The sequence below is a fragment of the Phoxinus phoxinus genome (assembly GCF_949152265.1).
Source record: "Phoxinus phoxinus genome assembly, chromosome: 21".
Lineage (NCBI taxonomy): Eukaryota > Metazoa > Chordata > Actinopteri > Cypriniformes > Leuciscidae > Phoxinus > Phoxinus phoxinus.
Genome location: NC_136896.1, coordinates 4057293 through 4084748, shown reverse-complemented (window position 1 = coordinate 4084748; position 27456 = coordinate 4057293). Strand labels below are relative to the sequence as shown.

Genomic DNA, 27456 nt, shown 5'->3' with positions numbered 1-27456 from the left:
ATTCGTTCATGCCGCCTGCCATTCTACAGTATTATTTTGTTTACATTAGTTTTACAGCATCTGTTTAGCAAAGCAGTTATAAAGAGCATGTTTTAAGTGCAATAAACGCAATTAAATCATAATTATCAGCACCAAAAAAACTGATCAACGCTATTTATTTATAATAAATAAGTAGAATAATTAATTGAAAATAATTAAAATGATTAAAACATAAATAAGCCTAATGGTTCATCTAATTTATGCATAATTTCAATCAACGCTGTTTTCTCAGATTGACTGAAAAACGTGCGCCACCTGCTGGTTAAAAGTGTAATTATTTTCTATACGTTTATTTTATTTTACAGGTTGTGTATTGTTCTGGTATAATATATCTATTCCACACATTTTCTAATCCTAATATCGCTGCTTGCATGTGTGTTCGTGTTTGGGTGTGTTTTAATATCCATGTGATATCCTATCACAGGAGAATGGACTTTGGACAAGGCATCACAGTAAATCTAAATATAGAATACAGGAAATACACACATTTATATAATATAAACATGTTTTCTTACCTAATGATGATGTGTAGCATTTAATGTCATATCTCTTCCTTTTCTTTTACTGTTTTTATTTTCACCGCTACATAACTAACAGCCAACAAAATTGTATTTAAATAAAGTATGAAACATGTAAAAGGTATATTTATTTAAAAAAACAATTATTATAATATTACACCCCAGACCATCCGGTGTCCTGTGAGAAATGAAGGGTCCCTATCGATGGCTCTAGTTACACCACAGCAGTAAAGCAGGACTTCTGTACTGTCAGAGAATGATTTCTAGATCTTTTCTTTCTGATCAAACCCACGTCACTCTCTTTATGATGTTGTGAACTGCAATATAAATGCCATGACAACACGAGCAGCAGTCCGTGACTGTACAGGCGATTGCTTTATGACTTTATAGCCCTCCTTGTGATGAGCTACATTATGAGCTGATCTGTGATCAGCTCTCCCCACCTCAGTCCAAACCTTTGCCATTACACGGAAACACCTGGCTACTGGTCTCAGATCTGTGAAGCAAAGTGCAACCTATACAGCACCATTTATTACCCACCAACACCTCACCTCATCCCAAGTTCTCCCATTTTCCAGCCACATTGCGTCAGGAATTAAAAAGAGTCTGCTTGACAAGCAAATTCTCAGCCAAGGACCTAGAAAAAAGGACCATAGTTACAATGCCGTCCACGGAGAAACTACTGCATTTCTTGTCAAGTTCTTTAATATGTGCAGCTGGAGTGTGTTTATTGGGTTTTGGGATGTCGACGGATTGGGCCGCAGCCGACATGACCTGCGGACCGATCGAAACTGAAGAGTTCAATGGATCCTCCAGTCTCGAAATCGGCCTTTTCAACGGCACAGAATTCAAAATCAACTGCCCCAGGATTTCCAAACTCGGAATAAAAGTGCCTGGTGAGCTTCAAATAAGGCTTCAATTGAATTTTTGTATGCTAGATTATGCTATTGTGACATTTTCAAGTGTAAAAGCAACAGATAAAATGAAGCTTGTGTAAAAGATAGATAGATAGATAGATAGATAGATAGATAGATAGATAGATAGATAGATAGATAGATAGATAGATAGATAGATAGATAGATAGATAGATAGATAGATAGATAGATAGATAGATAGATAGATAGACAGACAGACCTTTGGAATTTTCAGAAATTAGAACTGTACTTCCTGGAGTTGTGTGCATTCTTATTTTCCAATAGAATAGTCTTTTTGTCTTTCTCTCAGTGTTTGATCGTCTGGGGAAAATAGCAGGAGCTCCGATTATCCTGCACGCGCTGGTTGTCATCCTGTTGGGTCTGGCTCTTTTGGGGTCTGCGGGCAGTATTCTGGTCTCCCTCTATAACAGCTTCAGTAACCCATATCAGACCTACATGGGACCAATAGGGGTATACACATGCAGTGGACTTAGTGGTGAGGAAACACACACAATGTCACAAACAAGGAAATGTGCTTGCATCCGATTAGAAATAATCAGTGTTGGGGGAAATGCATTACAAGTACTTGAGTTACGTAATCAGATTACTTTTTCAAGTAACTAGTAAAGTAACGCAATACTTAAAAATTTTACAACAAAATATCTGAGTTACTTTTTCAAATAAGTAACGCAAGTTACTTTGTTTTCCCATTTATTGACTGACAGCTCTCCTGTCCTCATGTTGAGACAAATCAAAGTGCAGAGACGTTGTGTGTGTGTGTGTGTGTGTGTGTGTGTGTGTGTGTGTGTAAACATGATGTTTATTGTAGTTCTAGACTAAAAGTGAGCATTTACTCATCTCACTTGCACAAAAAAATATTCAATATTCCTCAAAATGAATAAAATCAGTGAAATGCAGAATCAGAATACTATGCAAACCTCCAAATAACTAAATATGTTACATAAAACATAATTTTTTATGCATTTAATCTCACTTTATTGACCAATGTACTTGCTTCTGACCTTCGATGATTCAGTTTACGCAAAAATTAGATAGATAGAAAGGTTTGCTTGTTTGCTTTCCTCTACTGTAGACATTTCCTTCAGCCTGAGGATTATTATTATTTCACTTTTAGTGTGAAAGGGTCTTTACATTTGCCCAAAACTATAACTTTTGTGTTATAAAAAAACAAGTCCAGCACAGGTGGGAAAAAAAGAAGTAACGCAAAAGTAACGTAACGCATTACTTTTCTAAAAAAGTAACTAAGTAATGCAATTAGTTACTTTTTAAGGGAGTAACGCAATAATGCATTACTTTTAAAAGTAACTTTCCCCAACACTGGAAATAATGCAGAATCAACTCTTCATTTGACATCACAGCACTTTTAAAATGTTTAGATGTCTAAAACGTTAGGTTTAAATAATACTACAAGTGGTTTTAAGACCTTTGTGTGTCTTATCTCTTGTCTAGTATGTTTGGCCAGCTTGGCGCTGATTCTGTATGTGGCGAACGCCTTCCTTGGCCAGATGTTCGAGACGCTGGTGAAAGCCGACGAGGCCAAAGTGACGTTGAAAGATGTAAAAATTACCCTAAAGGTGGGGTTTTTCCTTCTGATACCGTACATCTGCTTCAATATGGTCTCCATCCTCATGGTGTATCTGTACGTCCACACCGCGTACACACGCCGCAAAGAGCAGGAGAAACCCACGGAGGATGCGCCCAAAGAGATCATGATGTACTAAAGCCGAAACACAGAAATCTGAAACACAAAAATCAGTTTAAAGGCCCGTTCACACCAACGACGATTACTATAACGTTAACAATAAAGATGTGGTTTTAAAAATCGAGTCCCACTACTATAACGATCAAACGATTTGGATGGAATCACGATTTTTATTCCAGCCGATGAACGATAAAAACAAGCTTGAGCATTTAAAGCGGCGGACGAAAAACATGCAGTAATAAACAGAATATTATCGTAATATAGTTGTCGTTATAGTTATCATTCTGGCTGTGAACGGGTCTTAACGGGAGATGATTTTCAGACCTGAGCTGAATTGAGCCCAATATTTTGAAACTGCCACATTAACTGTGATGTGAATTGCAGAACTGAACTTATGGTTTGCCATGACCATAAAACTGTTAAAGGCTATAAACACACACCCATCCCTAAAAGTGTTTGTACTCTTAAATCACATAAACATGTCATTACATTAGAAAACAGCATCTCATAGGCCTATGCTTTTTGTGTTTAATACTATGTTTTATCATGTTTTATCTGATGCATGTTTGACTTAAGTGTTCAAATATCTTTATAGGCCACTGCATATATTTTATTGCACTTATGTTTAAGAAACATTAACGTTAAAAAATGTTTATAAATGTAATTTACTTGTCTAGCGTTTCTACTAAGAACCTAAAATACTTTGCATGATGTGTAACTGGCTAAGAAAACATAGTTCAAATTTATTCTATCAGTTCCTTTAGACTTTAAGCTATTTTAAAAATGTCTTGCATATTTTATAGATGTGAATATATTTAGCGCTTATACTATTTATCAGCTTATGCATCAGATATACTGTTGGACTTATTGGCTTTAAACTGTCAATATTACAATGCTGTTGTATCATACATTCATCAAATATTCTGTAAATATTACCATATTTTAATAATGCCATATTACAATAATAAATCTTTTTAGAGTGACGAGGATCTTGTGTTCAGTTTTTAAGCTAAAACACATTGGCCTGGTTCCACAGACTGGGCTTAGTTTAAACCAAGATTAACCTTTTCATTTAGGGCATTTAAGTAGCTTTTATGAACATGCTTTAGAGAAAAACATTACTGGTGTGCATCTTGAGACAAAACAATGGCACTGGCATATTTTAAGTTACTTTTTAGTTAACACAACTCAAACATGCACTTTAGTCTGGGACCAGGCTTACGGCTTGTCTGTGAAACCGGGGATAATGTGTACTTTACTAATCAGAGACCCAGTAACGCAACAGAAAAAAACTTGCTCACTCACAGAATCATTAAGTCTTTTAAAAAGTCTAGCATTGAAAAACTGACTCATAAAATCTAATGGCTTAGATTATGATATAGGAGATTATATCCATTTACAGGAATGTCAGGTCATTGTGAGTCCCTGATGTAATTTTCAATAATCTGCATGAACCTTTGGCCCTTGGACTGTGCATTATGTGATAAGATGCCGGGGTGTAAGCTGGGTTCCAGCCAGCAGGGGGCAGCAGGAGTGTGTGTGTGTTGTATACCGTGATTTTGCCAAGTAAGACATGTTCCTGGATCTACATTCCTGTCCGAAAATGTAGTCCTAACCCTACCCATAACTTATCTCTAAAATGAGAGGGAAATGATAGGGGAATAACACTGATGTAAAAGCCTTGTTGTAAGCCTTCAATTGACATAAACTGTAAACTTGTCCCTCAAAGATGTTGATCCAGGAACATGTTGTACTTGGTGAAATCACATTCACTGTGTTGACCCTGCTGCTGAAAACCAGCTCTCTGCTGCCACCCTGCAAACTCCAGATCTCAGACAAACAAGTGTGCTATTGTACACGAGTAGGTTGGCTATTATATTACCGTACCCGTACACAATATTAACACAATACAAAATAGTCTGCAAACTTCCCGTTAAGTTATGAAAACTGTATTTCTGAATGTTCTCTGAATGTTAAAAACATCCGGTTTTTTTTATGTTTTGAAAACCTTTTTTTCTTAGTTATGGGGACGTTCATTTAACATTCCCTTTTTATTATTATTCAAACATTATGGGAATGTTACTTTTGAATGTTCTCAGAACATTCTGAAACGTGTGTACCATTATTTTTTTTTAAATGTTAGACGAAGTTCCAACTAAATTATTTCAGGGGGAAAAAATACTATAAATTACATTTTTGTGCTCGAGTTTTGAGAACATTGTTAAAATCTTTAAACCTAACATTCTATTAATGTTACTGATAGAACATTGGTTCATAAGTTTGAGAGAACCTTGCCAGAACGTTAAAGCTGAAGTTCTGAGGACAATCACTGTTAGCTGGGACAACGAGATACAAGGCTATACTACAAATGTAGTGTTCACTGTCCCTCAGTCTAAGAATGAACTTCCAGCCTTTCGTCCAACAGTGGAATCCAATGCAATTTCCAAACTTCAGTTCTGGGGATTTTAACCATCTTGCACTATTTGAATAAAATCCTCAAAGAGTCCAATATTCAGTGTTGTAATGCTCAGCTGAAATTTGGTATGATATGTATTACTCTATCCTGTGAATGAATCGCTTCTGCTGAATGAATGATGTAAATACAGTATGTGCGCAGACAGTAAAATCATTCTTCCATGTGATGTGCGGCTATATTGACAGTCAGATATGTAAAGTGCATTTCAGGGAATTTTGACTAAATCTCTTCCTCCAAATCCTTCGAAATTTGAGCTGACGCCACAGTCAAACTCAACCTCGCTCTGAACTCAACCTGATTCAACACGTACTCACCTGCTCCAAACGCTCTGAACTAAAGCTTGAAACACAAGATATCAGCTGTCATTAACAACGCTATTTATGTTTCTTAAGCTGTTTTAATTGCTCAAAAATAAGCCATGTCATGAAGATTATACTAAATGATTTTACTAATTAAGTACTGGACTTGCTTAGATATAAAATGTGATGGATTGCAATAAATGCATATGATAAAATTCTCCACTTGGTGTAAAGACTGTAGAAATGTTTTATTGCCAATTTGTTTTATTGTATTTTTATACAAAATGCTTTCCCTGTGGTCAAACCTCACATATAAACATTATATATGCCTATACATTCTATTATATATAATATATATTGCATTATTATTTTATATGTGCAGTTCTGATGTGTCCATGCCTACTGTACTTTGTGGTAAAAAACAGGATAAAGCTTCAATAATGTCTGTCTACAGGGATTTCATTAAGTCAGAGGAACATTAAAGAACTGAAGGGAAAATAATAGGTTTCAAAATGACGAAACTATCAAAATGACTATTATTATTTTATGCTTACATAAATGTTATTGTATCTCAGTAAACTAGAAGCTCAGTAACGTTTCAACTTGTCCCCTTGTTTATTGTTTCTTACAATATATCAAAGTAAATGGAATTAAATAGAACTAAAATGATATTGATCACAAACCGGGTGTCATTTTACCCTCTTTGTGGGGATTATGTGGACGTTCACGCGTGACGTTTCTCAAATGCTTGACTTCAATGGGAATCTCTCAGAGGCGTTTGGTATGCAAACACACAGTGAATTACATCAGGAATGGAGGATAATCTCTTCTCCTTTATTCTATACCTTTCTCTGTCTCTCTCTCTCTCTGTTGTGTGTCTCTGTCAGCGGACAGACTCCTGAGCCCGGGTCACTCAGAGGGTGTGAAGGGATTAAGGAAAGACCCTCTGTGCCGAAACACAATTCTCCCTAAACCTGTATCCCAGAGGTGACACACACACACACACACACACACACACACACACACACACACACGCACACACGCGCACGCACACACACACACACACCTGTGCCTGCAGGGGATATACACACACACCTGTGCCTGCAGGGGATACAGGGGATACACGGACACACACACACACACGGACACACACACACACATTCCTGCAGGGGATACACACACACACACCTGTGCCTGCAGGGGATACACACACGCGCACACACACACACGCGCACACACACACACACACGCACACACACACACACACGCACACACACACACGCGCACACACACACACGCACTCACACACATCTGTGCCAGCAGGGGATACATGGATACACGGATACACACACACACACACACACACCTGTGCCTGCAGGAGATACACACACTCTCACAAACACACACACACACACACACACACAAAGTAGTGCTTTTAATATATATAAAACTAAACCTCACCCATGATTGAACGCCTAGAATTGTATTTCATTAGATTAAAAAATATTTGGTGTTTGAATATTATTGCATTAGATTTAAAACAATTTTTTTTGACTGAATCTGCACTCAAATGCTGCAGGAACCTTTCTCTGAAGTAGATCACATGACAGTGACAACATGGCAGATGTAGTACTTCAGAATTTCATTCATACTGCACAGATTCATACTATACAGAACACACTTTTCAAAGGTCGGAAAGTACGTTTCAAACCAAATGTAGGACCTACAGTGTACACAGTCTGTGATTTCTGACACAGCACACGCGTGAACTTCATCACATTAACTAGCCAATATTTTCCACTAACACTTCACATCCACACAGTCAAAAAATAGTTTGTGTATTTTTTTTCCCCATATCTAATCTAGATCTATTCAAAATTCAAAAGATGAAATAAAAAAAAAAGGTTGAGGTTTCTCTTAAGCAACCTAAGAAGTCATTGTGGCATCCCTGTTAGCCAATGTTAAATATCCTAAAGACTATTTTTAAAGTTTTATATGATATGTATATATGTGACATGTAAATCTATAATGTCATAAACAAATAAATCATAAATAATAAAGGTTTATATGATTTGCTTGATGATATCAATCAGATATTGGTGCTTGAGAATTGTACTGGTTACCTCATCATACAGACATTTACATAAAATAATTTATAATAAATGCATGTACTTTTTTGACCCCAATAGGGTTGCTTGACTTAGCTTCAAACCACCACCCCCAGTGCATATACCTCCGAACATAAAATATGACGAGAACCGATGCTGATGTGTTTTTAATGCTATACACACACTCATAATCCAACATCCTCAACTTTGCACACTGAGCGAGATTTACACCATGAGTGTGAGAAGTGATCTGAGCGTTCACACACTGGAGCTGTGACTGGATGCAGCGGAGACAGGCAGGAACCAGCGCTTATCTCGCACATTCATCTTAATTTGTCAGAGAGGGCAGAGCATGAAGGGGTGGAGAGAAGGAGGGAGCGAGGAGAGGAGAAGAGAAGAGAATAATTACACCCTTGCTGTTCCATTATGGTGTCATTCTTCAGTTAACATCAGATAAGATCACACCTCCAGCTATTTCTCCACTTTAGCCTCCTCTTTCTCTCTCACACACACACACACACACACACACCTAAACAGGCCGACAGAGCGTTCCCAAAACTAGTGAGCTGTCTACTGACTACGAAGGCAGCATCCCAACTTAAGGGACTAGATCCCAAATTATTTCAATAGAGTTGCCGTGTTGCTAAGCTAACGACTCCACCAATATAAAAAAAAAAGTTGCATATATTTGTTTTATTATATTTCAAATATATTCTAATTATCTGAATATGTTGTACGCAGTGTAGCTTAAGGGAATATATCATATATGAATAATATATTTTTTAATAGAAATATATTTAAAATGCCAAAATATGTTTCATATGTAGGCTTTAAGGAGCAAGAAATTACATTTCAAATCTTTAAATATATTTTGGGTAGATAATTATTATTTTTTATATATATATATATATATACCTTTTTTGTATTTAGTTATGTGTAACTGCATAGAATTTCATGTGCTTATTTATATTTGTCTACTTCATGCACTATTAATTGAGAGATTGCATGAAAACATTTGTCTCACAATGCAGGACTATTTAAAAAGAAATAGAATATATATATATATATATACACACACACACACACACACACACACCTAAACAGGCCACCTAAGAGTGTTCCAATATGGGAAAAAACAATATTTTTTATATATTTGTTTTATTATATTTCAAATATATTGTAATTATCTGAATAAGTTGTACACAGTGTAGCTTAAGGGAAATATAGTATATATGAATAAATTTTTTTAATGGAAATATATTTCAAATGCCAAAATATGTGTCATATGTAGGCTTTAAGGAGCAAGAAATTACATTTCAAATCTTTAAATATATTTTGGGGGGAAAAAAAAAAGTTTTTTAAATAGGCTATATAGCCTACCTTGGACACACACATATACACATATATATACCTTTTTGTATTTACTTTTGTGTAACTGCGTAGAATTTCATGCGTTTATCTATTTCTATTGCATTTTTAGGACCACTATTAATTGAGAGATTGCATGAAAACATTTGTCTCACAATGCAGGACTATTTAAAAAGGAATAGAAGGCAAAAGAGAGATTACAAAAGGTGAAAAATTAAAATGAATCAATTATTAGCTAATATAGTATCATATATCATGTCAACATTACATTGACATTTCTCTTCACTTTTTAATATGCTTGCTTGTAATGCAATCCAGCATTGTCTTTTCAGTGAAAAATAGATGCGGAGCAAAATGTGGCGCACTTATGTTGTCTTTAAATGCTGCCTAGGTAGGCAGCTCACTAGGTTTTGGAACAAAGCCCGTTTCTCACACTGACAATCTGAAAAAGAGCTCACGACTCGAGGAGCTGGAAGTTAACCTGTCAGACTCCAGCTATTCACCAATCTCCACTGCACATCTGAGCTTATCTTCCTCAGTGATTATCTTACAATTCAGTATATGATTAAGTGCACATCTGACCCCAGATCAGCGTCTTGAGGCACGATATGTCAGAGCCACAGGTTAACCTGTCGCAGTTAAGACACTGTTGTCCCCTTCGGCAGGCCAGCGAGTGGAGAGGACGCCACATTGACAGCTTCTGTGATTGATTAAGTGAGTCTGGGACACTTTCTCTGAGCTGAGCTCTCTGACTGACCATTTGATGGATAAAAGACTCGTATTGCACAAGACAAAAAGTCCCATGACAGGATATTCCTCAGACACAAAACATTATACTGCCCTCCAGTGGTGCAGTTCATAGAGGGTGTTCCGTTAATAATTGTATTTACACACAGCCCGAGGGACTGCTAATGAGAGCCAGCAGGTCTACAAATGAACACTAACAAGAGTCATAAAACTGTCAAGAAGATAAACAGGCAATTATGTAAGATGACTTTACTTCTGTTTGTTTCTGCAAGACCCACTTTTGTAAAATCACATTGATTTCATTTAACCAATTAACTTGCTGGCTGGTAAAAAAAAGGCATGAGCTTCATATTTATCGTCCAAACCCTTTAACTGCCTAGCAACACACTAACACCTTAGCAACCACAAAACAATCATTGTGACTGCCGTGCATGAGTAACGCTCTATCTATCTATCTATCTATCTATCTATCTATCTATCTATCTATCTATCTACCTATCTGTCCATCTATCTATCCGTCCATCTATCTATATATATATATATATATCCGTCCATCCATCTATGTATCTATCTATCTATCTATCCGTCCATCTATCTATCTATTTATCTGTCCGTCCGTCTGTCCATCCATCTACTGTATCTGTCATTATATCTATCTATCTATCTATCTATCTATCTATCTATCTATCTATCTATCTATCTATCTATCTATCTATCTATCTATCTATCTATCTATCTCTCTATCTATCCATCCATCCATCCATCCATTGATCTATCTATCTATCTATCCGTCCATATATCTCTCCGTCTATCTATCTATCTATCTATCTATCTATCTATCTATGTATCTATAATCTTTTATTTTTGCTATATATATATGCATTTCCAATTAGCTCTAAATAAACTTCATATTTTCTCAGGCTGTACTGACTGAGTGAAATCGGTGTGGTTTTCAGGCATTATGCTCACACTTAAGCTGACATTGATCCTCCAGCTTACTGTGAAAACTGCCCTCATTTCCCACTCAAAACCCATCTTTGTATGTGGAGCAGCACATCTTTACTCATCTGAAGCTGTCACTACAGGGGTAACCGAAGCCGTAGGTGATGGGTTAGCGTTTGAGATGAAAGCCGAGGCCGTCAGTGGAGCGAAACGCTCTTTCAGAGATCACAGTCCTGACGGTGAAACTGAGAGCGCGCTGTTCTCTCCTCCACACGGCCGTAACACGCAAGATCTCAGACCCCATCCACACACATATTACACCTTCTCACAGCGATATCATGGGGTCCATTTCAAATTCATTTCAACAGTTCCACCAGCAGGCATGTCTTCACACTCAGCACAGGTGTCAGTTTGGTGAAATACTGTTGGTGTACCGAACGCTCTGCTTCGTCATGCTACATCTCCGGTCTATAAAATCCATAAAACATATCAGCGCTGTTTGACGTCTCTGTGATGTTTCGGGTTTGACGGACTGTGACAGCTCTCAGGATTCTCTCACAGCACACGAATAAAAAAAACAATGTGTTCTTCATCCTGGAGGAGCTTGGGTGCAAAGAGCTGTCCAGATGTTTATATTTATATATTGCACTATATAATGCATTTAATATTTAATTATTATATGTGATATTTCATGATAATAAGGATATTTTTAGGTGGTTTCTTCCTAGGTGTTTTTACAACAAAAACAGTTGAAGAAAAAGGTCTAAATGTAAAGAGGTTTGTTCAAAGCTTAATGGCAAACTGAAGAAAGAGCAGAAATCTGGCCTGACCTCACGCATTGACGTTTGAGACTCATATAGGCTGAGAGGTTTAGGAAAAGCCGTATCGGGTTCCTTGTGTGTCCCTCCGGGTTAGCGTGAGGTGGTTTCTGGATAACGCTGTAATTTGTCGTGTTGTCTGTGGATAATTGCAGGTTTGTATCATGTACGTGCCGAGAACGGTGCGATGAAGTCACCAGAGGAAGCTCTGAACACCGGTGGCTTTTGTGGATAAATTGCACCTACACGTACGCAAGGATGATGTGATGAGTGATAGAATGACGGTATGAGACACAGAAAAAGTCTGCAATATATATATAAAAACACACACACACACACACACACACACACACAGTCTGCTACTTGGATGTTAAAAATTTAATTTATTCCTGTGATCAAAGCTGTATTTTCAGCATCATTACTCCAGTCTTCAGTGTCACATGATCTTTCTAATATGTTGATTTGCTGCTCTAGAAACATTATTATTATTATTAGCAATGTTGAAAACAGTTGTGCTGCTTCATATTTTTATGGAAACTATTCTATTTTGACGAATAGAAAGTTCAAAATAACATCATCTATATGAAATACAAATCTTTTTTAAAACTCAAAAAACGCCTTTGGTTTCACTTTTGATCAATTTAATGCGCCATTGCTGAATTTATTTGGAATAATTTGAAGTGGATCAAAAAAGTTGATCAAAGTTGTCCTAAGACAAGGACGGGTATTGTTCAAAATTCATGTATAACTTTGATGAAAGGTTTTGATGAAATGTTGACTACTGTATATTCCAATAATGTGCTCAGATTTGCCAAGACACAAAAGTCAGAGATATTCTCATCGAATTCTTCTATTTTGCTAAACCTCTAAAATCAAGAATTTGATTCTATTTTTAATTGAAACATTTCCTCAGTCATCTTCCGAAACATCTGAGAAGTTGATATTTCCCTGAAACCATTAAGATCTCCATTATGCCTCCCGAACAAATCTCTCATTGTTTGCATGTATTGACCGTAACGTCTGCCTGATGATTGAACAGTTTGTTTGAGTGTGAGACAGTTAACCTCCAGACTTTAGCCACACAATGCCAGGAGCAGAACCGCATGTATACACACACCCACTGAAGTTTAAAACACTGCTCTGAGGTTTTAAGAAGAATTTAAGGCAGATGGTAAGAATGAGCACAAGACTGCTTCTCATGGTGTGTGTCGATCTATCACCTGCTGATCGGTGTCAACACCGAGAGGAAGAGGCGATCAGAGAGAAGCTGCTAAAGCGGATCATCTTGCCCCGGCCATTGTAAGTGTCCATTCACAGTGCACTTAGCGCCCGGACTGCAGTCAACAGGTGGGCGTGTCGGCTCGGCCCCGGGGCCACTCTCAGCTCTCGTCTTTTGTCATCCCTCTATCCCTCTATCTGTCTGTCTCTCAGCCCCACGCTCAGATATTGGCCTGGAGCGCAGTCACTTCCTCAGCATTCCTCTCTCTCTACATGACTGCGCCCGGTAAAAGACCCTCATGAGTAAGAGCAGGGTCCCAGAGCTCACCTGAGTATCCATGTCTTCCCATCTGACCCCCATCTGGAAGCACTTCAATTCATCTTCAGAAAACTGAAACGGACAAATCTGTCAACTATTGCCATGTTTAATCAGATATTTTTCTGACCTCATTAACATTTTGATAAAAAAAGGGTAAAAAGGTACAGATAGGGCAATTAAACTTCTTATCAAGAACCGTTTTTGAGGGAGACAACATAAAAATAATTAATTAAATAAATAATACAAATAAATATTGTTAAAAATATGTAATATACACTATATAAAATCAATGTAAATTATATATAATAATAATAATACATTATGTACAGAATTTAAAAAAATAATAGGCTATACATTTATTTAATAAATAAAAACAAGAAAAAACAGTAATATCATAAAACATAATTACAATTTCAAATAATGGTCTTCTATTTTAATATACTTTTATATATACATAATATATGTGTGTGTACTGTGTATTATTTTGTATATATAAATACACAGACATGCATGAATATATTTAAGAAAAATGTGTTATATATATATAAAATATGTACATTTAAATATAATATAATGTATGTATAAATATATATATACAGTGTATATGCAAATAGTTCTTAAATATATACATGCATATGTGTGTATTTATATATACAAAATAATTATACACAGTACACACACATAATGTAAACACAAACTTTTATTTTGGATGCGATTAATCTTTGCCCAGCACTATATATATATATATTACTGTTTTTTCTGTATTTTCAAATAAATAATAAGTATTAAATAAATGGAGGCTTGATGCATATAAGAGACTTCTTTCAAAAAACATTAAAAATAGTAATGTTTTTTGTATATTTTACAGTAGACTTCAATATCATATGTGATATTTTATAGTTAGAGTCAATAACTTGTAGTTAATTGTGTATATTGTTTGCATTTGTATTGTACAACATTCTAAATTCGTGTTAAAATGAGCAGTTCATTTACACAAATTTAAAATAATTGAAGTATTGTTCTATTTAAGTTCTAATTTTCTAATTTGTCATGTTGCTATTCATCTCAGAGCTGTTCAAAGCTTAAAACTAAACCACTTCAGGGTTCTTGGAAGCACCAGTAAATAGACGATTGTCTAAAAAGTGCTGAAGAAAAAGGTTCTCAAAAGTATGTGGCAAACATTGTAGAAAATATAACTCCCAGTCCCCCCTCATCTATTATTCAATACACAAAAGCTCCTTATCAAGTGCAATATCTCTCAATATTGCGCGCTCAGGCCAGGCAGAACATGTGTCTGTCCCGTAGATGTGGGTGTAACCTGCGGACAGCCCTGCCAGGCCCCGCGGACCCCTCTCCGGGCAGGACTGGGCCAGGACAGCCATCCTGCAGTGTCAGCGTGATCTATGAACACTGTAACCTGAGCTGCAGGAGGGACGGAGAGATTCAGAGACATTCCTGCTCCTCACGGGCCCTCAGAGATAGGGGCCACTGGTGTACACTGCAAACATGCCAATCACTCCAACTGAGATTAATCACACCATGAAGTGCATTTCAAAGCTTTGAGTTTTTTAGTATATGAAGATATGAACAACATGAGATTTGTTATGCGTTATCTCTTTGTGCAAATAAAATAATAATTGTATTGTATATATTTTATTTCAAAGTAATGTCTTTAAAATGTTATTTCACTCATTTATTATTTAATTTTATTTAATTGTATTTAATAGTATTGTATTCTTTTATTTTTTATATATATATATATATATATATATATATATATATATATATATATTTATTTATTTATTTAAAAAAATGTAATTACTTTTTTATTTTAATTTAATTGCACTTTATTTCATTTATTATTATTATTATTATTATTATTTATTCCTGAACCACATGGGGGGGAAATAAATCAAAAGATGTCAAATATTCAAATTATTCAAATATAACAACTCTTTTTGTCAGATTAATTCAAGATTGACAGTTGAACAGTTATGCAAATTATTTCCTCTTGTGTAACATTTGCATCCATCAACAGAATAGGATGAATTCAGGTTCATTGGCTTTATGACTGTCAGAAAGTTGCCCAATGTGCCAGATTTTACCCTATAAAGTCCTGATTGAATTTGAATCAGACGACATCTGCAACAATGTATAGGACAAAAAAAGCATGTTTTTTTTTTATCATCCTCATCATTATTATTATTTTAAAGTCCGCCTAACTCCACAAACACTTCAGCGCATAGCTTTGTCCCTGTATTTTCTAAATAAATAAATGCTAATGAATAAAAAGATAGTGAATAAGGAGAGGATGAAACAGTGCAAGACATGAAAGAATGTTGTGCCTGAGGATGCAAACATTCCCTCCTGTTGTGTTCATCCATGCTCTCCTGAGTGACGGGCAGCTGTGCCACAGCAGTGTCTGAAGTAGATGAGCCTCTGAATCATGTCATCTTTTTAATTGCTCAGCATTTGCACTCACTGTACCTCACACATGCACTTCTTTTGTATCCACCTTACTGACTTACAAAGAGATTTCGCCAAAAGAACACAATTCTGTCCTTTTGTAAACTGTCTTTGGAGAGATCTAAATTATAATAAGACACTTTTGAAGAAGAAAAAAAACAGTTTTGAAGGTTGAAGGTGGAGCAGTGCTGTAAAGTGCCAGCAGAGGTCCCTGTCGAGCTCCGTGTCACTGTGTGTGATAGAGCATGACTGTAACAGTAGGGCAGCAAAATTCAAAACACTATAAAACTGGAGAGCTATGGGAACTATCATCTCTCAGGGCCTAAAGGTGATTTATCTCAACAGACGAACACAGCAAGACGTCAAACTAACCAAAACACAACTTTTCCCCTCGCTCTTGCAACGTTTAAAATGGATTTTAATCCTGTACCTGAACGATCTATAACTATTTAACAAATAAGTAACCAGACAGACGAAAAGAGTTAGTACTAACTACATTATTTAAAAATAAATCACATTATAACTACATTTTCAGGATATGAGAGGGGTCAAATGTGATCAGTTATGAATCAACTGAAACATCGGATGCAATAATAGTAACAATATTCTCTATGCACATGTGAAAAAAACTCATGTTTATTTGTTGTGCTTCACGAGAGTCTTAGAGGGCCTCTTAGCCTCAAGATTAAATGAGTTCAGTGGGTGATTCCAAACATTATTTCTTGTAATGGTTAATCCTGTTAGATTGACAGGAGCACTTGAGGTTGGAATGGCTCCTCGGCGTGGATAAGGGCCGACCGCGGGGAACACAGTCTAGCTGTCAATTCACATCTAACTCAGAAGAACTAAAAGCTTTTTCCTCGGCTCCAGGAGTCACCGTTTCTAGAAACAATCCTCTTACTGGTCTATTAGACTGTAAGTTATTCAATAGAAGAGCACACAGCAAGAAAAAGTAGCTGCCTTACATTTTTAAGTAATCAACTTGGATGTTTAAGTCATTTCAACTTAAATTACATTAAACTGATTTTCTCTCACCGTGATATATAAACACTTTTCACTATCAAATTGGTTTGATATGTATTGGGTAAATATGAAACATATGCCACATTATGAAAGTAAAATAGGTTGTTAGAGAGCTGTTTTAAGCAGGTAGTACCAGTATGTATTATATTATATCAGCTTCATGAACAATAAAACAAAAAGACAACAGTAATAAATCTTGCCAAATCATAGCAATATAATATTCAGTAGAGTCTAACAATCCAGAGTGAAATCACTTTGAAACTCTGTTATTCATGTGTGTGTGTGTGTGTGTGTGTGTGTGTGTGTGTGTGTGTGTGTGTGTGTGTGTGTGTGTGTGTGTGTGTGTGTGTGTGTGTGTGTGTGCGTGTGCGTGTGTGTGTGTGCGTGCGTGCGTGCATGTGTGTGCTTAATATATTCACAGATGTAAATGAAAAAGTATATATTATTATTATTATTAAAATAGTAAGATGAGCATATAGTAGGCCTATATAAGATCCTGCAATCAATAATCAAATATAAGGGAAATTTGGGGACAAAATTATTTTTTACTAATCATAGGCCAAATTTTCACTACATTTTTTTTTATTATTGTTCTAATTTATAATCAAAACGAACACCAACAGGGGCATTTCCACTGGCGGACTCTGACGTTTGGACCCACTGACTGTAAACAAGTGAAACCAGGAAAAAAATGACATTAATACTAATTCTGATGTTCTTCTGATCACACTCTGAGGTACAGTGGTTCATAAAGAGCCTTTGTCTTAGCAGTGACCGATTCTTCACATATGAAACATCAGTGTGCTGTCAGTCAGGCTTCACGGGTCCCTGTAGTGTTTATCTGCAGGCCTGTCCCACCACCTCCAGCTTCAGATTTCTCTGGCATCTCTTGGTCTCGCTCAAGCAGCTAAGTGGCCATTCTCTTTGGTTCAGCTTATCGATGGCTTTGTCCCTCAAATTTCTAGTTATTCGATCTGGCCTGTGCAAAGGCGTCGGGGTAAATCAGGTATTGTCTTACCGAGCAGGTTACCTTACCTCTCACAAAGCTTTCAGTGCCACGGGCAGGCGTAAACTTGGCATAGCATCAGAAACAACAAAGAAGATCCGCGCTAGTAGAGACGTAACCTTAGCACAATCACCGCTTTATTTTAGGGATTTCCTCCTACTTTTGAGGGGGAAAAAACAAACATCTTTCATAGTCTGTGTGCATGGATGATCATTTCTGAGCTAAAAGTGAAACCCACATTCTGATGTGTTTCCATAACATAAGAAAGATGCATATGTTTTCCAATGTATATATGGGAAAGAAAAATCTCCATGAGAAAGGTCTGCAAAGTTACAAAGCAAAGTCACTCCAGCGAGAGTTATTCTCTATATCAGTGTCACTGTTTCTGCAGTGTAGTCTTGAGTTTTCTTCTGGGAACAAACACGTTATAATATTCCCCATTTAAAGGGGCAAGGACTGGTTGAGTTAGTAGTGTGTTGAAACTCACGGTTATGGTAAGGGGCGGGGAATTTCCCAAAGCGCTTGACCAATCACAACACACTTATCCAGCTGACCAATCAGATCCCATTAATCTTTTCAGAAGGAGGGGCTTCATAGAGACAGGAACTAAACAGAGCGTTACTGACAGACTGGGAAGAGAGGAGCTGCAACAATGGAGAATATAGGAACAATTATGTTTTCTGAACATACAAGAATGAAAACCTATTTTAGTATAGTAATCTCACAGACGTCTCCTTACGAGTTTCAGAAGACATCTCAACAATGTCTCAAACTGGGCTCAAATTTTCCAAGACACCAAAGTCTGCAAAAAAAAGTCAGAGATCTCACCATGAACTTAGATATTTCTCACCACATTCCTCCAAATGATCTTAGTAATGATCTCCCGCTTAATTTTATGTCAAAAAAGGCCACAGCTCCCATTTTACTAGAAACATCTGAGGCAACAATCAGAATTGCGAACCAGAACTTAGTGTTGTATATATGTGTGTATATGTATATACAGTATATACAAAAGGAAAGCAGGAAACAATGAATACTAACTAAAAGTCTGTGAAAGTAAAACTAAGACGACACAGACCGAAGTGTGACAGCATACACACACACACACACACACACACACACACACACACACACACACACACACACACACACACACACACATTCTTTTAAAGCCTCAACAATTTGATAGAACTCAGGGACACACATTTCACCTTTCCAGCCCTTAAAATTTTCCATTTTAAGTGAGCGAACTGGACCAGCATGAAAGATAATAGTGTTATACATGAGACCATCCTCTCAGCTGCCGTTTCATTAGGTGTAATTGCTCAACGATTGCTCTGTTTATTAAAGGTGACTGCCATTCACTGTTGGGGTCAGCAATATGTGATGTAGATGATTGCTGTGTGTGTGTGTGTGTGTGTGTGTGTGTGTGTGTGTGTGTGTGTGTGTGTGTGTGTGTGTGTGTTAGGGAACATGCAGCCCTCTAGCATTGGCCTAATAAAAGAGCAGAAGAGATTGAGCCATTACGATGTCAGACCTCCTACTATTATGAGCCATTAAAAGTGCTCAACCACTGATTCAGACCCATTATATTTATTGAATCTAGAAACTGATTGATGTTGCGCTGGCCGAAACACTTCATACCATGCACACTTGCCCCATCTGTGTCATCCAGCGATTTCAGAGCAAAGCTTCCCAGTATAAGAACCCACTACAAAGCCCTGAGCGAATCTGTTAATGCACAGCTAGCCAATGCCAAATATTAATTAGTTATTTTATAGCAGGCATCAAATAAACTAAACAATATGTCCCAAAGTTTGAAATAACTGCAAAGCATTTTTTTATTTCAAGAGATCAGAAATAGGCCTAACAGATTCTTCTCTGAGATTTGTACAGCCTTAGACTTATATATATACAGTATATATATATATATAGTTTTCATATAAATATGTATACAATAGGCCTACATATGATTCCAACATGTGAATCCACCATTAAAGAAATGTATCTAACTTTAATAGAGTTGTTCAGTTTGATATCCAAAAACCTAGAAGAGACTTAAGGCGAAGCATTTTTGAACCATCCATAGACTTTTAAAAATAGTGTTTGTTTTTTATAATTGATATTTTATAAGGTCTGTGCTTAACATTATTTTATATTACACATGCATCAAAATTGAATTTTGAAACCATTGTGTGCTTTTCAATAGCAAGTCATGTAGCTACATAAAGACATTTTGACACACCAGTTTAACCCACAAATTGACGTCATGACTGAACGACTCTATTAGATGGGGCTCGAATGTTTCATCAGTACTGCTAACTCCAAAGAACAACATTGATGCTTCGTTCTATCTAGAGCAACTGAAGCAGATCCACTTTAATGAGTCAATGAAGCATTCTAATCTACATGTACTTCACTCAACTACAATGACAACATGAAGATAATGTGCCTTTTGATGGTGTTAGATAAAGCTAATGTGGCTAAACAACTGTGTATTGCACACTCCAGAAAGAGCATGTTAATCACAGACACACTTCTGCTACTGTTGACATGTACACAACCAACCTTCTGCAGTCCAACAACCACCAGAGACACCGAGTCTGCCCCGAAATGAGTCGAATTCATGCAATGTTCCACACCGGTCCAACTCTAGCTTTGTTTGAAATGCAATAAGCATGATTTTTTCAGCTTCAGTTAAATGACTGCGGCATATGAGATGATAATAAAATAAATGTCACAAAATGGAATGCAATCATAAGGGTTGTAGACCCTCATTTCAAAGTATGTGGATTCAACCGAATCGCCTGAATCATTGTGGATTTGCATTCATTTTACATTCAAATTTGGGGCTAGAGGCCCCGGCAATCCAAGAGCTCCAAGACAAGCCCGGGCCTGAACCCCCCGAGCTTTTTCTTCCCGAGTCTCCGGGCTGGTAGACGTGCCCTGTCCCACCTCCCTCGGAGACGCACGGGACAGTGGACCTGCTGGGAACAGACAGACAGGCAGTGCCGACAGTCTCGGTCCTCCCCCACAGCGCTCCATTGATCCATTACTGCAGGCAGCTAACCGCATTTACATAGTGATCAGATAGTGACGCCTCTCTTTGAGTTGTATCAGGGCAGAGGGCAGGGTAATGACAGCTAATAATTACTCCATTTAGTGAAGGAGGGGCAGAGACACCGCTTAAGAATACAGCGCTGTTAGATTCCGTCAGCATGCAACTTTAAACCAGGCTTCATATACGCTATAAAATAATGCATTTACAAAAACATTTTTAAATGTTGGTTATTGTACTGTTTAGGTTGATTTTACATGGCAGAAATGCATTAAATGTAGGTTTTATCCGAAGATACGTTTCCTGGGATTTGAACCCATGGCCTCAGTGTTTCTAGTGCCATGTACCATTGCAGAGACATATTACCATCCAGGGAATATTATAGTTAACTTAAACTAAAGCCATTACAAATTGTGACTTGAAATAAAATGTAATATTTTTTAAAACTTAATCTTTTGGCTAGTTGCCAAAGAAACATTTCTCATTTTCATTTAGTTTAACTTGTTCTAAAATAATTCAAATTAAATCTGAAATAAAATGTCCTATTAAATTAAATAAAAATTTAAAAAACACTATATAGACATAAAAAAAAACTACCATACGACAACATTTTACACAAATTAAAATAAAAGATTGAACATTTAAAAATAAAAAGTTATAAAAACTAGTATGACAATGATACTAAACTAACATTACCATGGAGGTGGCATTTATTTATTTATGATTTATGTATTTTATTATGATTTTACATTTACATGCACTCATAAGTTTCACCAAACATTACAGTTATGCATTCACTAATTATAATAAAAATTATTTTGGATTAATTTCTATCCAAATCCACTGACCATTCTGTCAATCAGTCAATATATAAATTCTGATTTATACTTTTCACTATTTATATTTTACAATTATTTTAATTATTCAACAGATTTCCTAAGTAACTAAAGAATGAGAAATACAACAAAGGCAATTCAAGTGCAGCAATACAAAGTTTCAGTAAAAATAAAATACTTATATATATAATACTTATATATACAGCCTATATATATATATATATATATATATATATATATATATATATATATATATATATATATATATATATATATAGACTTGTGTTGATTTTGGTCATAGTCAATCCATAAATGTGTGCTCTGTTGTCTCTAATTGGTCTGTGGTTGGTCCTAAACCTTCCAGCTGTCTGATTTCTTTTGAGGTCTACAGCAGGGCTGATGGTGGCCGTTCCTGTCAGGTAGCTCACAGTGGGGATGAGCTGTGTGAAAGGCTAAAGCGTGTTGTCATTGGTGTCGCTGACCCACAGGATGAATGTTTGGGCAGGCTTAACCTGCTGAGAGGCAGCAGGGGTTAAAACAACTACAAGGCCTTAAAAGATCTCTCCCATGTCAGCCTTAAAGAGGACGACAGCAGTGTTGGGCCTGAATGACACAAACACACTCACTAATGCACAGAGAAATGCTACTTGCTAATGATGTGTTCTGCTCCAAAACCCAGTGAGTTGTCTATGTAGGCAGGATTGTAAGGCAAAAGACGTGCAAATGTTAAAAGCTATAGGCAACATAATGTTGATGTTGTTTTTCCCCAGTTCTGTTGCAGCATTTTAAAATGCACTTCAGAGAGTGGTGTGAAAAAAATCCATTCAAGATGGTGGACAACGCAAGACAAATGTTTCTTAGAAATATATTTCATTCAATAGCAATAATATATAGATAATATTTATTTATAGATATTTTAATAATCACCTAAAACTACTTTACCAGAGATAATACTTAATTTAATAATATTTTTCCAAGTATATAGGATGTTACTGTTAACTAAAACTAAAACTATTATAGATAGTTTCGTTAAATACAATAAAACATAAAATAGTAATCAAATCAAATAAAAATATTACATTGAAAATGTTGGCAATTTACTTCCAGTAATTTAAAGCTGAAATTACTATTATTTATTATAATAGTAATACAATGAAATAAAATAATACTACATGAAAAAAATACACTAAAAATTAGAAATGTTGCCTTGGCAAAATTGGTAACTTCAAGTAATTTTAAGCTAAAGTATTACAATTACTGCACTACAACTGAAATAATTAGAAATTAAAGCTAAATATAAATAAAAAGTAATAAGAATTGCAAAAGCAGATTACAAATTAAGTTTTTTGTAATTGTGCATTGGCTCCCTATTAAATAACGTATACATTTTTAAATATTGCTGATCACTAGAATATCAAAATCGAATGCTGGCGGTAGATCCTTTTCCTATTTAGCACCAAAACTTTTGGAACAATCTTCCTATCATTGTCCGGGAAGAAGATACACTTTGTCAGTTCAAATCTAGACTAAAAACACATCTCTTTGACCTAGCATTCACATAACACATTATAGACTTCTATAACACAATGTTAGGCTGCATAGTTTAGATCAGCCGGAACCGGGAACAATTCCCATAAATCCTGATGAACTTGGTACATCATAAGAAGGATGGCGTCTACGCTAATATTAGTCTCTCTGTTTATTCCGAGGTTTACCCGGATCCAAGCCGTATCCAGATCTGATGAAGGACCTTCGCCTGGACACGACGACAACGCAGTCCTGAAGTGTCAACTCTCTCCCCTGAGAAGGCCTCCTTCCCTTTACCTCTATACAGATAAAACATTGTCGGGATAATTCCGGTTCACGTGGCTAAGCGGAAGCGATAAAAAAAAAAAAAATTCAAGGCTTGTACCTTGGAACTTATTTCATGGTTTGCGTTCTCGAGACACCAGGCACTGTTTAGTGCAAATGAGCAGCCGGATGGCATTAAGGGTTTTCTGTTAGAACGGTGTCGAGTTAGCGGCCCTAAGTTAATAACTAATGATCGTTGCGACAGAAGTGAATCAATCAAAACTAACTTTAGCTGGACAATAACTAGAGCTGCTGTAAAGCCAAAACAATCTCTGTTACTTTAATTTCCTATTCTCACTGTTAAGCTGCTTCGATGTAATCTATATTGTTAAAAGCGCTATATAAATGAAGGTGACTTGAAAAAATGAAAACTGAAAAATATGAATGATACTATAGCATGTAAACAATACTAAAACAACACTGCGTAGAACAGTCAGACTAGTCACCTATGAGTTTCCAGTTCATTTAGGATGCTCCCTTAGAAGACAGCTGTCTATGCAGGCGTACAGCTTAATAAGTTTTGACACAGAGCAATAGTTTCACAGTACAATCTGACAGCAATCCAACAAAGCAAATAATGATTATTTAGATATTCTGTTATTAGCAAGGATGAACAGGCTTGGAAGGAAAGTGTAACCTTATCTTAGTTTATTAGAAACAAGTGCTTCTTTAAAAAACACCAGTAAACGATTATAGGTCCCTTTATGAGTAGCTGCAGATCCAGATGTCTCTTTAGTTTTGATTGAGACGTCTGACAACGGTTTATGAGGAGTCGTATTATGGTAATCTAACACCAGTTAGTTTTCTAAGACGACAGCTGAGAATGCATCTCTCTCCCTCTCTCTCTCTCTCTCTCTCTCTCTCTCTCTCTCTCTCTCTCTCTCTCGCGTGCGCGCTCTCTCTCGCGCTCTCTCTCTCTCTCTCTCTCTCTCTCTCTCTCTCTCTCTCTCTCTCTCTCTCTCTCTCTCTCTCTCTCTCTCTCTCTCTCTCTCTCTCTCTTCATGGATGGTAAACCTTCACACACATTGCTATTCGAAGCTTCTGCCACTGTCTTTTACTCCAGCCTGTGATCTGAGTGTCATCCAGTGTGTGAAGTTTCTTTCTGGGCTGCTAAAAACAGGCTCATCAAAGCTGACCGTGGCCCATTTGAGATGAGGGCATGCGAAACGTTTGTGGGATGAGCTGTCAACATCATCCGTCTCTCGCTCATGGCTCACTCACTCAGCCCATATGATGTCATGGGAATGGAATGTGGTCACATGACAACATCTTGGCCAGAATGACAGGAAATGATGTTGTTTGTGTACCTGACAACTTTTACAACACACGCAACAGTGTCAAATCTACACACACTCGTTTTATGGGGACTGTCTATAGACATAATGATTTGTATACTGTACACACTACCCCTACCCCTAAACACAACCCTTACTTAAAACTTTCTGCATTTTTACATTTTCTAAAAACATTGTTTAGTATGGTTTATAAGCCGTTTTGCTCATGAGGACCAAAAGCTACAGGTATGCAGTACACTTTACAGTATACGATGCTCGGGGGACTTAAAGTCATATTTTTGGCCATTGTGGGTCGCCATGACACGCATTGATGCAGAAGAGATGAAATGCATATTCCTTTTTTATGGGAATTACAGTATATCATAAGTATATAAAAAAATAATGATAAAAATGTGCAATAATAAGATTTTCTAGATAATAATAATAGTAATTATGTAATAATAATAGAAACATTATTGTATTTATATTGTAATATTATATTAATATACTATAAAATATATATATAACCCTTTTAAGGTCATTAAGATAAAAAAAATATATTAATACTTGTATCTAGTAAGGATGCATTCATTTGATCAAAAGTGAGAGTAAAGACATTTTATAATGTTACAAAAGATTTATATCTCAAATAAATGCGGTTCTTTTGAACTTTCTATTCATCAAAAAATCCTGAAAAATGTTTTTCAGCAGAAATATTAAGCAGGACTGTTAATTTCTTTGTTTCAGAAAATCAGCATATTAGAATGATTTCTGAAGGATCATGTGACACAGACTGCAGTAATGATGCTGAAAATCTTACTGATCCCAAACTTGTGACTTCAAGTATATATTTTTATATATTTTCTAACCCTAACCCTTTTTGTAGTCCATTTTCGGGTTCCAAAATCAGTATCAGCAGGTTTTTGTTCATCCTGAAATTCAGGGAACCTTTTGATGTGTTACCACAGAAGGGTCGTCCCCAATATATAATAATGACTGTTATGAGGATGACCACCTTATCACAGTAATTCATTGAGATAGTAGGAAGGGGGGTCACTCACTCATTTAAGGCTCTTTCTTCTCTTCTTTAGATTGATAGCAGATTCCTCTGAAGTCCAGCCCAGCCTTGAAGTGCATGCTGGATTAGTCCAGAACACAAAGGGTGTGGTGTGGTCGAGGCATGTCTGGCCTCTCTTGAAAGGGTATCACTTAGTCCCCTCAGCAATGGATCATCTGAGGGCTAACACAGGCCGGCAGAGGACAGAGGAGTTAGGGGACAGGATTGGCATTGGGATTCTGATTTAACCTAATGGAAGACCACTGGAATGCAGTTAAAACAATGAAAACATGGCATTTATTTGTGTCTGTGTATCTACCTAACCATATTTTGGGGACAAATTTGTACCCAGAAGTGAGCTAAACCTGACAAAATCCCCCAAAACCTCCTTTTGGGGACATCCTCATTTGTAAAAATAAAGTAAATAGTTAAATTGTAAAAATACAGAAAAAATTCTGTCAGGGTTAGGGTGCGAGTTAGGTTTGGATTACAGTAATTATACCTAGATGTGTAAAACAATAAGTCTATGCAATGTCTCCATTTAGATATCCAAGTAAACATGTATGGTTGTGTGCGCATGTTTGTTATATGTAATATTTGAAAAGAAAAATGTTGAATATTTCTAGTCATGACTACATGATCACTGAAACATCAAAGATCCACTGCCTAGAACATATTTACTGTCTATAAAATATATAACCATATTTATTTAACCTACGCATACTTTTTTAGAGAATAACTTATGCAACAAAACAGCAACAATATAAATCAAAAGTGAATCTCAAAAAAACACGTTCTGCCAACATGTATAGGTAATATAGGGTTAAATGTGACAAAAATATATAAAATAAATAAAATTAATCCTATTTTATAGGGCGAATGAGATATTTATTTTTCATTTATATTAACATTTAAAACTCTAAGTTCACTTAGTTTCTTCAATTCTCATTAGATAAACATGGTGATTTTATGTCATGAATGTTTTAAATAAATACTAGGAAATAATCATTTCTAATATTTAAATTTACCATTTTACCATTTAAATCATACATTTCAGAACAATAAAAAATCATACATTTGCATAAATTAAATGTAAGAAATATATGATAGATGATAGATGTGAAATATATAGATGTGAAAGATGTGAAATCAGAATCAGAAATCATATAACATGATATAAATATATTTTTTTAAAGTTTAGATAATATATTCTTCATATTAAGGCAATGCTTCATTTCTCGTTTGTTTTTATATGACCAATTAATGTTGACAGGTTTCATGAGGTTTGCCCTCAATACAGCAACATTTACATCACTATTACGGTAATCTAAAAATGATGGATGTCTAAAGCAGGGTTGCCAGGTCTGCACACAAAAAAATTGTCCAATGGCCAACC

General features: G+C 36.2%; 1 protein-coding gene and 1 long non-coding RNA gene across 4 annotated transcripts; one reads left to right on the top strand and one right to left on the bottom strand.

Annotated features, from left to right (window-relative positions):
* Positions 1-1067: 1067 nt before the first annotated feature.
* LOC306989938 lies at positions 1068-26239 on the bottom strand. Of its 3 annotated transcripts, none has more exons than XR_013795777.1 (4): positions 26065-26239; positions 3060-3230; positions 1692-1923; positions 1068-1194 (listed from the first exon to the last, which is right to left on the bottom strand). It is a non-coding gene; the product is annotated as an uncharacterized lncRNA (long non-coding RNA). The 3 variants fall into 3 exon arrangements; XR_013795778.1 differs by lacking the exon at positions 1068-1194 and adding an exon at positions 13499-13561 and having other exon boundaries at positions 1606-1923; XR_013795779.1 differs by lacking the exon at positions 1068-1194 and having other exon boundaries at positions 1606-1923.
* Positions 1190-5269, top strand: clrn3 (clarin 3). Its single transcript, XM_079596046.1, has 3 exons — positions 1190-1453; positions 1782-1967; positions 2942-5269. The coding sequence occupies exons 1-3, from the start codon at positions 1219-1221 to the stop codon at positions 3211-3213; spliced, it is 693 nt and encodes a 230-aa protein (XP_079452172.1). The 5' UTR covers positions 1190-1218; the 3' UTR covers positions 3214-5269.
* Positions 26240-27456: the final 1217 nt, after the last annotated feature.

What these genes read in the sequence shown, in the direction of transcription:
- clrn3 (XM_079596046.1), top strand. Translation starts at nt 1,219, where the DNA reads ATGCCGTCCACGGAGAAACTACTGCATTTCTTGTCAAGTTCTTTAATA. An exon ending in ACTCGGAATAAAAGTGCCTG is followed by an intron (nt 1,454 to 1,781) that starts GTGAGCTTCAAA and finishes TCTTTCTCTCAG; the next exon opens with TGTTTGATCGTCTGGGGAAA. An exon ending in CACATGCAGTGGACTTAGTG is followed by an intron (nt 1,968 to 2,941) that starts GTGAGGAAACAC and finishes TCTCTTGTCTAG; the next exon opens with TATGTTTGGCCAGCTTGGCG.